The sequence below is a fragment of the Podarcis cretensis genome (assembly GCF_951804945.1).
Source record: "Podarcis cretensis genome assembly, chromosome: 7".
Taxonomy (NCBI): domain Eukaryota; kingdom Metazoa; phylum Chordata; class Lepidosauria; order Squamata; family Lacertidae; genus Podarcis; species Podarcis cretensis.
Genome location: NC_137176.1, coordinates 87,416,672 through 87,431,632, shown reverse-complemented (window position 1 = coordinate 87,431,632; position 14,961 = coordinate 87,416,672). Strand labels below are relative to the sequence as shown.

The 14,961-nt window shown below is 39.9% G+C and overlaps 1 protein-coding gene and 1 long non-coding RNA gene across 4 annotated transcripts in view; one reads left to right on the top strand and one right to left on the bottom strand.

Annotated features, from left to right (window-relative positions):
* Positions 1-14,716, top strand: part of AGO2 (argonaute RISC catalytic component 2) — a 54,048-nt gene extending 39,332 nt beyond the window's left edge. For 2 of the 3 annotated variants that reach the window (XM_079984238.1, XM_079984237.1), the window contains exon 19: positions 655-9,710. In XM_079984238.1, the coding sequence (XP_079840364.1) occupies positions 655-763 (109 nt within the window). In that variant the 3' untranslated portion in view covers positions 764-9,710. Of the gene's footprint in view, positions 1-654; positions 9,711-13,256 lie in introns of those variants that run through there. The other variant, XR_013840848.1, reaches the window with a different exon arrangement.
* Positions 7,505-13,261, bottom strand: LOC307220598. The gene is made up of 2 exons (XR_013840969.1): positions 10,723-13,261; positions 7,505-10,598 (listed from the first exon to the last, which is right to left on the bottom strand). It is a non-coding gene; the product is annotated as an uncharacterized lncRNA (long non-coding RNA).
* Positions 14,717-14,961: the final 245 nt, after the last annotated feature.

Sequence of the window (14,961 nt, the reverse complement as noted above, 5' to 3'; positions counted from 1 at the left end):
TCATTTATTGCTTTTCTACACACGAAGCAGTGAACAACAGATTAAATTAAAAATTAGATAAACATAAAATAAATCCAGATAAAAATCCCATCAATATAGGAAGATAATTGTATCTTCAAACAACCATGGCTAGGATAGTAGGATGGTATAGACTGAATAGATAATCAAATAACAGTGCGATCCTATACATAGCTTTACAGAAGTAAGTACCAATGAGTAACTGAAACTTTTTAAAGGGGTTATATTATTGTATGTGTATCTGTGCTTACATCTTTGATTTCTGGGTCCTTTCACACTCAAACCTTGTTACGGTTTTGGGATGTCTCAAGTTTAGCAGTATTCCTACAGCAGATGTACCAGACCAAGAACCATTTTGTTTTAGCATAGTGAACTGGTGCTGATTGGAGATTTTTGATTCTCTAGTTGGAGTTGCCTGTAATTTTCCCTTGCTCAGGGAAAAGAGTTTGGCTTAATAATGGGCCCTAAGTGTGCTAGATTTCTTGTAGAGTGCATGCTTTTTAATTTTTAAAAGATGCTCTGATATGAACTGAATACACTGTTTAGAAACATCAGAATTGCCTTGAGTGGAAAATTATTTCAGGGTAGATAAATAAAGTGAGTTTTGTCTTTCCTCTCCCCCCTCTTACCTTCTAGTGCCGAAGGGAGTCATACGTCTGGTCAGAGCAATGGCAGAGATCATCAAGCACTTGCAAAAGCCGTTCAGGTTCATCAAGACACATTGCGCACCATGTACTTCGCTTGACATGTTGCAGTGCTTTAAGTAACTCAGTTCCAAGTTGGATTCACAGGAGACCAGCTGCACTTAGACCAACAGTTGCCCCAGCTACAGCGACAGCCAGCAATGAGTGATGCATCATAATTTTATTAGGTTTTAATTTTTAGTATTTTTTTTTTTTTCATTTGCAAGGAAGCCTTCCGTCCGGAATTTCAGACTTGATTGCAAACTGCAGACCTGTACAAAATTGCACAGCTATTAGAAGTTTGGATTTGCCAAAATCAGAAGCTGCTTGTCAGGAAGAAAGGAACAAAAAAGAAACAAATCAAAACCCACCTTTTGTAACTAAATCTAGAGCTGTGATCTCAGGGCTAAAAACAACACTTTTCATTTAGTTATGCCTTTCTACAGATATACTTGTTTGTAACTAATCTGAAAATACCCAATTAAGATCAGGCTTAATGGGTTGGTGAAAAACCTATGAATTTTGCTTTTATTCCTGAAAAGAAAATGAAGTGCTAATTCGGTGCCATTTAAATCCTCAGTCATTTTGGATGCATTCACAAATGGTTTAGTATTGAGATGCAAAAGGGGAGAATCTTGGTTTGCCCCTTGCTGTCTTCTAGATGAACAGTCTGTGGGGGTCTATGGGCAAAAAAGTATTTTTTGAAGTTCTTGAATGTCTCTCATTGTGCTGTTTTAAGTTTTTCGTAGAATGAATAATGGAATTATTTCAGGAAGAAAAAGGAGTTTATTATACATTTTATTAGGTCCATTGAAAGATTAGCAAAGCGTGCCATTAAAAATGTATTTTTTTTCCTTAAAAAAAAATCCATTTTGATTACTAATCATGGAGTTTGTCCTATAGGACTGTGACACTTAATTTTCCAAAGCTTTTCTAAAGAATACGGGTCTGTGGTGATACAGTACAATCTTTTTCACTGTTATGTTTGAATTAATGTAAAAATTATATATGTTCACAGTATTAACATGATAGACTAGATGCTATTTATTTTTATTTACTAAGGAGTGATCAGCTCAACTTACTTCTGTTAACATATCATAAATTCAGGAATGCTTTGGATTTGAGATGAGAAGTTTATCATGGGGACACTAGTGATTTGGGCTGGAATTCACCAACCGTAGCTTTTGCAAGTTCTCTATTCATTTCAACAGGCCTTGTGTGTGATGCTTTACCCACAGCTCTTTGAAATGAATAGAGGAGAGGCTGTAGCAATGCTTGGTGTATTGCACCTTTCAAAAGCAGGAATATGCAACTGACTTAACAAGGCAGGGTTGAGAGATTTACCTGGTGTATATATCGTTTTATTTAGCTTATATTTGGAAGGGCTTGCTGAGCTCATCCAGCTCAGTAGATCTAACACTCAGTAGTTTAGGCATGAAGGAACAGTTCTTGATTCATTCAAGCACAAAAAAATTACTTTCCTGTTCGATCATCTGAGACAGAGAAGTGAAAGGAAAGAGATCTGGTGTGTACTTGGGCAGTGAAGTGTCAACTGTTTTGCGTAACATGGATAGAAAGAGGTGGGGGAGGTTTGCCGTTCTCTTTGGAGGAGCATTAATTCAAGCAGAGACCTACTTAAAAGCTTCTGTACATTTGCACAAGATTCATATAGGTGACTAACGACAAATACCATTGCACTAATGATGGCAACAGGAACACTACTAAGATACTGTCGAAGAAAGCCCAGGAAATTTCCCTCCTAATCTGACCTTGCTGGAGTTTACAAAAAGAAAGAAAAGAGCTAAACACATCAAGTCAGTGTTAAGTACTTTTTATGCTTGTAAAACCATCTTAAGATTCATTCGGATTTGTTTTTTCTCTCTCTTCTGAACAGCAGAACAGCTGTTTTGCAAGATTTGTTCCCATTTCTCTATTCAAGAAGTGGGGGAAATGGGATCAGGCTGTGCTAAGGTTGTTACGGTATTATAGAACTGATAGTTGATGCCTGGGCAACAGAGTGCTCAATTTTTGTTGTTGTTGCCTATTAAATTTTAGGAATCTAATTTATGCTGTACATCAGTTAAAGTCTGCACCTAGTAAGCAGTGCCTCATAATGCCAAACAGATCTGCTGGAACAACAGACAGGCTTTTGAGGCATGAGTATGTCATGTTTTCTTTTGTTTAAAGTGTGTGTGTGTTAAAATTCTGGACACTGCAGTTCCAGCAGCTTGATTGTTTCAAGAAAAACAGGACCCAGTCAGGGTCTCTGTCATTCTGCTCTGAAAAGCAGATTGCAACATCTCCTCCTTGAATTTATAGCATCTTACCTTTTTCTTCCTGGATTTGTTGCACTTTCCAGCTTGCGTTAGGGAAGCGATTGAAATGTGAACGAGATATTTGGGGTTCACCACTGTTCAGTTGGTGAACGAGCTGGTTCTAAAAACTAATCTAAGCTAGTTCTGTCCTAGGCTGGCACATAAGGTGGCAGTAATTCATTATTTCCTTGTTTCTCTGTCATCTTGAAGCTACATCAGGCAGAAAGAGGTGGGCCAAGATGGCAGAATTTTCCTTGTCTTCCTATCCAGAACTGGGTGGTCAAGTCAATGCAAAGAGCTCTTTCCCACAGCTGCTGTTAACTAGCAACAAGCTAAAATAGTAGCGGCTATCTTCTAGGTGCTAGCTGGCAGTCACTTAGTTCTTTTTATTTCTTCCATTTCCATTATCTTCATTGAATCAGCACTCTCAGACTGCAGACGCATGTCCACAATTGTTGCCTGGGCTTGTGTAGACCCTTCTCCAAAGAATTAATGTTGTCACTGGCATGTGCAGCAATTTCATGTGAGTATCTACCTGTGTAGAAGGAATATGGTCGTTTTCTGAAAGTTAGATATCATTGTGTGGCAGAAAGGATAAATGCATGTTGTTTTCTTTCTTTTAATCTTGTATACTGTATTATTTTTTTTAAAGGCTTTTTTCCTTTCATGGTGAACTAGTGTCTAGCAAGATTCAGCATCGGGGGGAGGGGTTGTAAAGCTCGTTTTTGAACAATTGACAATGCACTTTGAAAATATAGGGCACTCTGATTATGCACAGGAACTGCTTTTTATAATATATGCATAAACCAAAACTCCAATTTGAAACAAAGAATACATCTTTCTACACAGCTGTTTACTACAATGACTCTTGAAAGCACAGCAATATCTCAGGTGAATGATTTCATACACTTTTATCCAAAATATTCTCCATGAGAACAAAGGAGAATAGTTTACAAAAAAACTGAGGGGAGTCCAGGGTTGTGTCATATACCTGGAAGTGCTTTTAAATTTTATCTACTTATTGTTGGAATCAATTTGTAATAAAACTGGTTCTGTTAGGAATTTGGCTTCTTTTTCTCCTTTTTTAAAAAGTTGTTCCCTTTTCACAAGCAGAGAAAACTGGGTCTGATTGACCTCCATAATTGTTTTTTTAAAATGGCATCAGCACTCAGTTGTAGCCAAACAGGCGTTTCAGAGTTGCATTGCCTGTAAATGCTGCAGTCCTTTCTCAAACTTCACCTGTAAGGATTAGACTCTGCTGGATGTGTATCTGTGCTAGGGATGGGGAACATACAGCAATCTGGATGTTGTCGTAATACAGTTCCCATCAGACCCAGCTAGCTGGACAATGGTTGGGGAGGACGGGAGTTGTGGCCCTTCAGATGTTGTTGGACTGCAGGTTCCCCCTCACTTCTCTTATCTGTGCTATTGCCTGTTTGATGCTTATAAATTCCTGTAACGTCTCAAAAAAGAAGAACAAGGGGCTGACATCTCAGCCCTAGCAAAACCAGTTGCTTTGCTGTCAATTTCATGTTGCCAAGTAAGGAACCTCCTATCGTGGGAAGATTTGAGGGGTGGTGGAAACACCCTATAGAATTCAAGTGTGCAAGTTTTCTATTTTTATTTGCTTTTGTTTGCTTTACAATTTTAGCAGTATTGGGATGTAAAAAAAGAAGAAAGCAGCAACCAATGGAATTGCTTCTGTTTCAGAGCGCAAACCAATGAACCAGCAATGATAACTGAAGCCATTTTATCTGAAAAAGCAAAACACACTATAATTGGTCTCTTGTGCCTTTTAAAAATATGCATTCTTGATGCAGAGAACATGGATGCCTTTTGGAGCATATGAGGATTGGCATTGTTGCCCCTTGCTTGCTCAGAGGTTGTCGGCCGGAGATAAATGACAACAGGAGTGAGAGACAGAGCCAGCCATGGCCAGATCTCCTCCCCACACCACATTTTGGAGTTGTTACTGATGTTAGATCATGTACTGGGCCCAGCCAAGTTCTTTGCCTCTCCTCCTCAGCTTTGGGTCTTGAGCACAGGCGCAACCAAGCCCCTGCCTAGCTTTCATTACTGTTCTGGTGCTGACTTGATTGGGATATGCAGCACATTTGAAGCTGTGTTGTTGACTTTTATTATAACAATGGCTAGAGCACTGGAATAATTCACATCTAAAAACTTGCCAAGGGTGTGTGTGTGTGTTGCTAGTCTTGACTTGTAAGGACATCTTGTGTGGCTGCATGTGGCGACTTCAAGTTGAGCTGTGATGGGTTTGTTCAGGGGAGATGGGAATTCTCACAACACCCTCTCTCCTCTTCCTCCTCAGCTTTGCACATGCTGGAGATTACCTGTGTTATTTGAGTTGCTTCTGCCTGTACCTAAAAATCAGATAACATGTAGCAGTCAGGTAGGTAAAAAAGATTGCATAAGTTAGGAGGAGCCAGCGTAGTTAGTGCCTTCTGTGTGTTGTTGAACTCCAGCTCCCAGCTAGTATAACCAGGAGCTTGAGATGATGGGAGCTCAACAACATCTGAAGCATCATGTAGACTGTTGGGCTATGGTAGCATCTTAATAGCTCCAATTTCTTGGAGATAGTTCTATGAGTCTTCACTCTTTCTGATCTAGGTTGTTGGATATGGGATTGACTTAAACATGGGCTCCTGGGTCGCCTATCAACCTGACATATATATATATTTGTCTAAGGCCGCCACCCCCGGAGCTGAAAAACAGTTATCGAGAACCGGTGGGATTGGAAGTATCCAGTTATATGCAAGCACACAATAGGAGCGCCAGGCCTTATCTCTTGAAGTCAGTGTAGTCTCTCCCCACCCCCTTGAGAAAGGAACTAGATCTTAGCAATGCTTCACAGTCCCATGTCCCATATTCAGTTCTGCGGTATAGTTGGAAGCTGCCTTATTACCAGTTCAGACGGATCAGTAGTCCATGTAGCTCATTGTCACCGAGTCTGGAACAGGTCTTCAGGGTCTCAGGTCTTTCACATCACCTGTGACCACTGACACTTTGGGACGAGATTTTGGTCCTTCGCTTTAGGGGTTGTAGGTAGAAATCTTGCCACATGTGATATAACCCAGAGAACAACTCCTGTGACATTACTTAAGCCATAAGGTCTTTCTGCCTAAGGAAAAGAATGTAAACGTTGTCACTAGTAGGTAGCAGTCGTAGATTAAAGTTTTGTGTTCCAGTTACAATTCGTTTCTCCAAAAGCTGTTATTTTGTTTGGTAGCTTTGTTCATTTTGAAATGGCACTGGCTAAGATCCTTGCATATGAGACCATGCATTATATCTTTCTTTTGCATTTGTAGTCACTGACAATTTGCTTCTAAAAGCATCCAGGCCACCATTTCTAGGAAAAACTCAAGCAGGATGTAATTGCACTGATCTTTTTTTTGGATTTATTTTTTTTTACTGTAAAGGGTTTTCTGTTTGCATCTGCTGTAGCTATTGGAACAATACTGTACATAGCGTTAGGATGAGACAAGGGAGAAATTGTCACATTCATTGTTGTATTTCTAGAGTGAGTGTCTGATTTTACAGTATTAAGAGAGGAACATAAAGGCTCATATTTAGTTTCTGCATTTTATCCATTTGTATGTAGCCAACAAATCCTTGAAGGACAGGTTTGCTAAATTTGCTTTATATATCTTAGTGAAGTTTTGTCTGCTTTCACTCCATAGCTTCATTTTTTTTGTCCCTTTCCAAAATGCACTTTGCTTGCAAAATATGTACCCCCCCCCCCGGATTTTATGCACTGGTATAATCAGTTATACATAGCTCTCTGCCCTGCAGTTTTATCACTGCCTTTTTTGACCAGTCAGCCATGCTGTCTGGTTACAAAAAATGCAGATCGGGAGATGTGCCAGGAAAAATGACGGGTGGAGAACCTCAGCACCTGATTCGTTTGGCTGCTCTAACGTGGCTTTGGGCTCAGCCAAACTGTTGCAGCGGCTATGTGAAACCATTGGACAGAGGGCAAAACATGGGCTTGGGCTTCATTCTGTGCCGTAGGGCTGCTTACCTGATGGAGCTTTTCTCACTCAACCTTGTATGAATTCTCCATACTAATTAACGGGCAGCCCAAATGGATAGCTTGTGATTTGTGAATTGATCTTTCTGTAGCCACTTATTCTTTGGGCTGCAAATGTACCTGTTAGTAATTGGCTCTGACTTCTGTTGAACTACCCTTTGGCACGCTCAAAGCAGACAGAGAAGCCCCTGCCCTGTTTGTGAAGTTATTTCAGCCCTCCCACCCCATGTTAAGCCTGTTCATTTGGCCTGCTGTGTACCTGACTCCACCCTACTTAAATGTCTCTTCTTTCCATGATGATCCCTGAAGTATTGTCATAGAATTAAAACGGCATGGCCAGATTGCAGCAGAGGACTCTTCAACTAGTAAGCTGGTACAGTTTAAATACTACCTCCTTCATACTTTGAAAGAGATTAGAATATATCCTGTCCCCCCCCCCCTTTTTGAGATGTGATTTAACATTACTGAGAGTAGCCAAAATTCACCAAAGGACCTGAGTCGCTATGAACTTACTGGCTTCTAATCCGAGAAGCCAAGTGCCATATGGGGTCTTATAGCATCCTTTATCAGAGCAAGCGGTCTGGATAGAACCCACAGGATGCTGCCTACTTTGCAAAGAAGAAAGTTGTTGTTTTTAATGAATTTAACATGGCTTGAAGAACTGCAGTGATATCATGGACGGGTCCACTTTTACCCTGTATTTGCAACCCTCCCCCCCAACTGTTGTTTCCAGTAAGAAATGTTTGAATGCCTTAGGTGTAGGAGCATGTGTGTGTGTGCATGGGATGTTTGGCCAGGATCTAAAAAGCTACCCCCTAGGGACTTGGGCATGTACTTCTCCCTTTAAATGGCAGGCCCTTATTCCATATCACAGGCTAATGATAAGATTCCCTTTTTGCTTCAGCTGAAGTTTGCTTCTTTTGCATATGAGGGCTTGCCATTTGAAAACACAAGTCCCAAGTTCTCTCATGCATACCAGCTATGAATCCAGATGTGCACACATATGTAAAATAATATATAAGGTCTCTTGTTTTAACAGAGGGTGACATGAAGGTGCTTCAAACTTATTTTGAACCTAGGACGACATCATGTGTTGAATATTTTTGAGATTCTATTTAGGTATTTTTTCTTCAAACTTCAAGATGCTATTTTTCCCTACACAAGTCACTAACTTATATAAACTCTAAATGTGCAAATATATATATATATATTCTTGAATGTTTTATATTATGAGTGTGTTCTGTTTCACGGTATGAGAATTTGGTCACACCCAAGATCTTAAAGTGAGTGCAAATAAGGTGCTTTTATCTCAAACTAAACTGTAGAAAGCTGTCTTGTAATCGTAATATTATTCTGACGAGCGAATTCATTGTGCTCATTTATACATACACATATTGTTATCAAGATTGTCACTGGATATGTCACAGGGCTGTTATCCATAACTTACTTACTTTACTTACTTACTTGATAGTTAATGCAAGTCATCATAAGTTTCATCGTTCAGGAGAGTAACAGTGCTTGTACTATTCAATAGTCATGTTCACCAGTAGTTTGCAAACAGATCTGTTCATAATTTTTCCCATCCTTTGAAGCCTGAGATCCTTAGAGCTATGTGAATCCCTTGGGGATTGTCTTTGAGCAACAGACCCTGCTGTCCCCTATCACATTTTGTGCTTGAATGTTCCCTGGAGTTTCAAAAGTGGGTTGTCACGTGGCAAAAGGAAGATGGCAGTTCAAATAGCACAATCTCAGAGCCTACTTGGGTGTGTGGAATGTAGGAAGCTACCTTAAAATGGACAGACCATTGGTCTACTTAGTTCAATATTGTCTGCCTAGGCTGATTAGCAGCAGCTCTGCAGGGTTTTCTAGCAGGAGTCCACCAATTCTATTTAGCTTAGCAATGCCAGGAACTGAACCAGGCGGGGGTTTTTTGCATGCAAAATGTGTGGTCAGCCACTGAGGTGTAGCCTACACCAGTGGTTCTTTTGATACGGTGACTCACAACTCTGAATTTATTTGGTGTGGCGACTCCTAAATTTATTGCCACAAGCGTCCATGATATGCCAACGAAATGAAAAGTTGCAGGAGGCATTCATCATACCAGTTAAAGGTCACTAACAATATTTATTTTGGGCTTACTTATAAAGCCTGTGTCTCGTTTGCACAGGCTTTGCGACTCTTGTGGTTCATGACCCATAGGTTGGGAAACACTGGCTTGCACACTGAAGCCTGTTTCTTTCTCTGCCCCTTCTCCACTGTCATCTGAAGCTGGTGGAGTTCCTGAAGGCACCTGAGCCATCAGGAAACAGGATACTGGTGTCGATGGACCTTTAGGCTCTTACGCATGTTGCCAAACCATGGTTTTAAGGGGAACCAGCATGGCATCTGTACTGACCCTAAATTACAAGAGAGGGCTTAACCTTGGGGAAGAAGGGTGCTACTGCTAAATTGCCAGAATTTAATGTTATTCGTCCATTCAACCACTTAAAGGCTGAGAGAAGTGTTCATAAGGCTTTATGACGCTGAGGGCTAGAGACTTTTAACAAGGGTTATGATTTAAGTTACTGAAAACCTGCTGAAATCTGCTGAAGCAACCAAATTGTCAAACGGGAACTATCCTACATTAAATACTACTTTACAATGCAACCCCCCCCCCGCCTTTCCCGTCAGCTGTTGAAAATATGGCAAAACTCCATAAGGAGCACAAGGGTGTAGTAACTTTTATCCCACATTAAGGATATCCTTAAAAGAGTGAGCTTGTTGCTTCAGATATGTGACACTTTGATTCTCAGTCTGGAAGAGAAGAACAATTTTGCTGCTGCCTCTGGAGTGAGCCTAGATATGAGAGATCTCCGAATTCACGGCAGCTTTTTCTATACAGAGTTTTAAGAACAGTGCATGCAAATAGAGGTCACCTTTCTCGGTTCTCTGAATTTCTCAAGATTACAACCAGGGAAGAAATACTTCTTGGGGAAAGAATTTGGGCCCGTTGCTCTCCTTTAAAAACAAAACAAAACAAAAAAAACTACCTCTGATTATGATGAGATGGCAGTATTGCGGGCACCTTTTCAGTTCTTTTTAAGCGGCAAAAGGATATGGGGAGACAGACTGCATAGTAACGTTACTTTCCTTACCTCCCATTTTCTACCAAGTCCATTGCACATGCCTTCCTCAGGATGTGTGCTGACTGAAGCTTTTCCTTCTTCATTTTTCCCTGTGTGCTGCAAAAGCCACAGCTTCCTTGCTTTACACAGGGTTTTATTTTAGGTGTACTGTACATCTTGAACACCCACTTATCGTAGGGTTGGCGTTGCAGTGGGCTGTGCTCCTTTGCCGAGTGTGCCCCCGCATGGTCAACTGAGACTTGCCACTCAGTTTCTAGCAAGCGATTATTATGACCAATGGCTATTAATCCGCAATAGTAAAATAGACTGAGAGTGTTTTGCACCCTGAAGGTTGGAGGTAGGAAGTTAGGATGGTCAGGGTTTATGGTGTAATCTGATCTTAAAAAGCTTTGGCACACTTCAGATTTAACTTACATCTCCTGGGATTAATTTTAACCTGTAGTTTAGTTCAAGCAGTTGTAGTATTTTTTAAATTTACTAATGTTTCTTGGACCCAGACTTAAGTTACTTCACTGAAATCTATGGGACTTAACCCAGTATTAACTTGAGATCCAGTGTGGTGTCGTGGTTAAGAGTGCCGAACTAGGACCTGGGAGACCAGGGTTCAAATCGCCACTCGGCCATGAAGCTAACTGGGTGACCTTGGGCCAGTCACGGTCTTCTCTCAGCCTAACCTACCTCACAGGGTTGCTGTGGGGGTTAAATGTGGCGAACCAAGCACACCTCCTTGGACAAAAAGACGGGACATAAATGCAGTAATGAATAGTAATAATAACTTGGCGGTGGCACCCAAGTTCAGCAAACTTGGGTCTGGATCCTACCCGCTAAGGGAATAATTGCCTAGGAACACCATTATCGTACATATTTCATTTGCCAAGAAGGAAGAAACAAAATACATTGTTGAAAAAAACCGATTAGCTAATGAGAGAGATTAGTGAAGGGCCTTATTTCATAATGGTACTAAATAGAAATAGTTTACATCCTTTTGCTGCCTCTCTGTTGCAATGTTCCAGGCTTCCAGGATATACAGAAATATAAAATTAGCACTTGAGGAAAACTTTAAAAAAATCATTTCTACCCATTAGTAATGCTGTAGAGTTTCCATTTCATTATATATATATATATATATATTATAGAGAGTATACTTCACTCTATACATTCATCTATAAAAACTCAATGTAGGAGAATTAGCATTTTATGCAGTGTATGTACCTTAAGCAGTTTTAGTTACATGCTTGCTTGATGCGATGTGGTCTCTTTAACTTAAGCCTTAACAAATGTATCAAATTTGTCCAAAATCAGAATATGCAAAAACAGTAATTTAGTAAGACTTAACTCTTTCCCATGAAGGCACAAGAGATTTTTTTTTAAAAAAGTTGTTCTTATCCTTAAAACCAGTCTGTGTTTTTGAGGAGGCAACGGAGGCACCTGCCCTGTAGCCTTGTCATTCTATCCCAATTTTTACATAATTTTACACCTCCTGGACTGGGGCTCCATCCACACTGTTAATCCAGACATTGTGATGTGTGGAGAAAATATTAAGCAATTGGAAGAAATTCATTTTTTTAAAAAAGGGCTAAGGGGATTAATGTTGCTTCATTCCCCCGAGTGATATGTAGTTGTATTGAAAGAAGAGTCTTGACGATTTTTAAAAATGTACATATGTTGAAACATAGTGATGTTTTTCTGCATCACATAACTGACATTGACTCCATTTGTCTCCAAGATTAGTTGCAGGCGGGGGTGGTGGGGACCCAGCATTCTTTCCAGTTTGGATCTACCTCACACTAAGCAGTTGGGTGCTAATTTATTCAAATTATAAATGAGATTGTCCAAAGTGACCAAACAGTATGTGATTACTTGTCCTCTGAAGACAAGGGTGTTTGGGGGAGGGGGTGGGGGGTGGGTTGTGTTACAAAAAATGCATTTGGTTTTTCTCTCTCTTCATCTTTGTGCCTTTTGTGTTGAGTCCCAATGCATAGCGAAATCGTCACGCTCCTATACAAACTATAAACCCTTTTTAACAGCAAAACTGAAAACTGTGTCAGGTTTCTGAAAAATTAACGAAAGTGTATTTTTGTGTGTAATAAAACTATATAAATATACAGCGTAACGGAATGCTTGTAATGTGGAGAGTTCTTTTTTTTTTAAAAAAAAAGTATTCAAAAACAGACAGACGGAAGAAAAAAAAAACATTGATACTCGGATCCCAAACTATTCTATGCATACATTTGCATGGTCATGAACCATGCATGCTCTGTGGAGCGTCTCAGCGTTTTCCCAAAAGGAAGTAGTGTAGCAGTTTAATCTTGGGATGAGCGTGCTCCAAAGTGCTAGCCAATATATGTAGGCCGCCCCATTTGTTTCACCGAAGGGAGCAAATCTGCACACGACAAGATATATATGTACTTCCTCCATTTAATTAGTGAAATCTCTGTGGCCTGGGTAGTTCCGGGGGTGGGAAGCTCAATATGCGTGAAGATGTGTGTATGTAGCTACTAATACTCAAGCTGTACATCAATCTTTGCTAACCTGTTGCCCTCCAGATAGGGGACTACAACTCCCATCAGCACCCAAACAGCACTTGCTCACTGGGGACTGATGGGATTTGTAGTCCAACAATACCTGGAAGGCTGCCCTCCCGGGCTGGCAAAGGTTACTGTACATGTATACATGTATATAGTAAAACATGGAAGTGATGTGTGTGCATATGTCAGGTAAGGGAATAAAAACATCCAAGTAACTTTCTGCATGCTTTTATATAACAGTTTGAATATCCTTTTTTATATAAAACTTTTTTTACTTACCTTTTTTTGGGGAGACTATGCTGTAATATACTATTGTTTTTGAAGATTGAAAAATTGACTTTATAAACCGTAACCAATACAGCATGGGAATCTTTTCCTGTAAAAATTGATAATTTAGTTTAATATCCGGGTGAGGGAATTAAAGAAATGTGGGCGGCGTGGGGGGGGGGGAGACGGGGGACACCAACATTCCTAAGTGGCAGGATTTAAGCTATACCCTAAAGGAGGTGTTTTTCCTTTTTTTCTTCTTTTTGCTGCAGAGAGACTCAATCAACAGGAAAAAAAGTGTATGTTACAAAACTGCCCCAACGGGTCTATAAGTAAAGCTATATTTTATAAAAGAGTAACCAACCTTTTAATATGCTGCATATAAGTGATCAGCATTGTTGCACTTTCTCAGTAATAGTGTCCTGTAAATTGGCTTATGGTTAAGAATTTTAAAATGTTTTTAATGTACCATAGTACTTGGGCAGAATATAAGACTTACAGGTACCTCACGATTGAAACAAGAGCCTGAATATGCTGCATTTTGTTCCTTTTATTTCACTGAGCATTTTGTTTGGCTTTCATTAGTTTTAATATATTGTTAAAAGGCTACCTGGCTTTTAATTTGTATTTGTTGGATCCCCTGAAGAACTGAGAGAGTTTGTCTCTCTTCACTTAGTTAGACATTCTTACCCTTTACTGGTGTTAGTTCAGTAGTTGTTATCAAGTCTGCCCTGCATTGTTCAGTAGAGGATGTAGTGACTTTACGAAGTAGGTTTTGAGAAAAAGGAAACTTAAGGTTGTAAAACAGACAATATATGTTCTCTCTTGGTTTGTATGCTTGCTTTGTAATCATTGAACATCGAGATGGGGAGTGGTGGTGTCGTTTGCTGCTTTCCAACTGGAAAAAGGCAATCATGTACTTGTAATAATTATATATTGATTAAAGAATAAGCTAACAAATCAGTTAGGATAACCTAACTGGACAGCTGAGCCACATTGCTACTCCAAAACACCCCCCACTGGAAACTGAGGGCAGGATCCAGCTAAACAGTTTGGCTAGCACAAGGATTTTAGCTGTACAGTGGAAATTCCCTGCCTCTCACCCCCTAAATCTGCTCCAGAGGCTTGAATATGGGACTATTCCACTGTGCAGTAAATGTCCTTGCACTAGCCAAACTGTTTAGTTGGACGCCACCCTGAGTTTGCAACCAGGTGATTTCAAGCAACATATGCCCTTTAGATCTAATTTCCTTCAGAATAACTTGGTAGTTTTAATTCCCCAAATGCATTATAACACAGAGGGAGTTGTGTTTGGGAGTAGAATGCAGGGAGAGAAACTCTTGAAGGAAGCTTCAGAAGACTGTGAAATTCAACATTTATTGTCCTGTTTTTAAACTTAGGTGGTTCCTCTTTCCATGTTTGTTTTACAGCTTGCTAGTAAAATACTTTGCACTACTTATGCAATAAACTCATGACAAACTAACCTTTTACTTTTGTTTTGGTTTCTTGTGTATGTGTGTGTGTGTATATATATATTATAAACTAATACTAAAGATTTAGTGTAGTGTTTTTTTTATTACCTCCATACCATAAGACATGTAACAAGCTCAAAATGCTGTAAATCTTGATGAAATATGATGTGAATGATATTTTATAAAGTTATTTTGTATGGTGTCGATTTTGTTTCTGCCTCATAGTATGTCAATAAATTACTCATATTTACAAGTTCAAATGTACTATTTTCTATTATGCATGGTGTCAGAGCTGCCCGAGGTCCCAGCTCACAAAGGACCAACGCCAGTGCTTGTTATATACAAAAGTCTTTATTGAAGATCAGTTTCGATTTCAAAGCCGTAGCGCGCAGCTCTACGTCTTAAACTCTAGACCGCTGAAGCTCCGTCTGAATCTCCTCCCCCCAGACACCAGTTCAAGACTCTAGCCTTGCTCCACCTCTTCCTTTGCTCCTTCCTCCTCTGG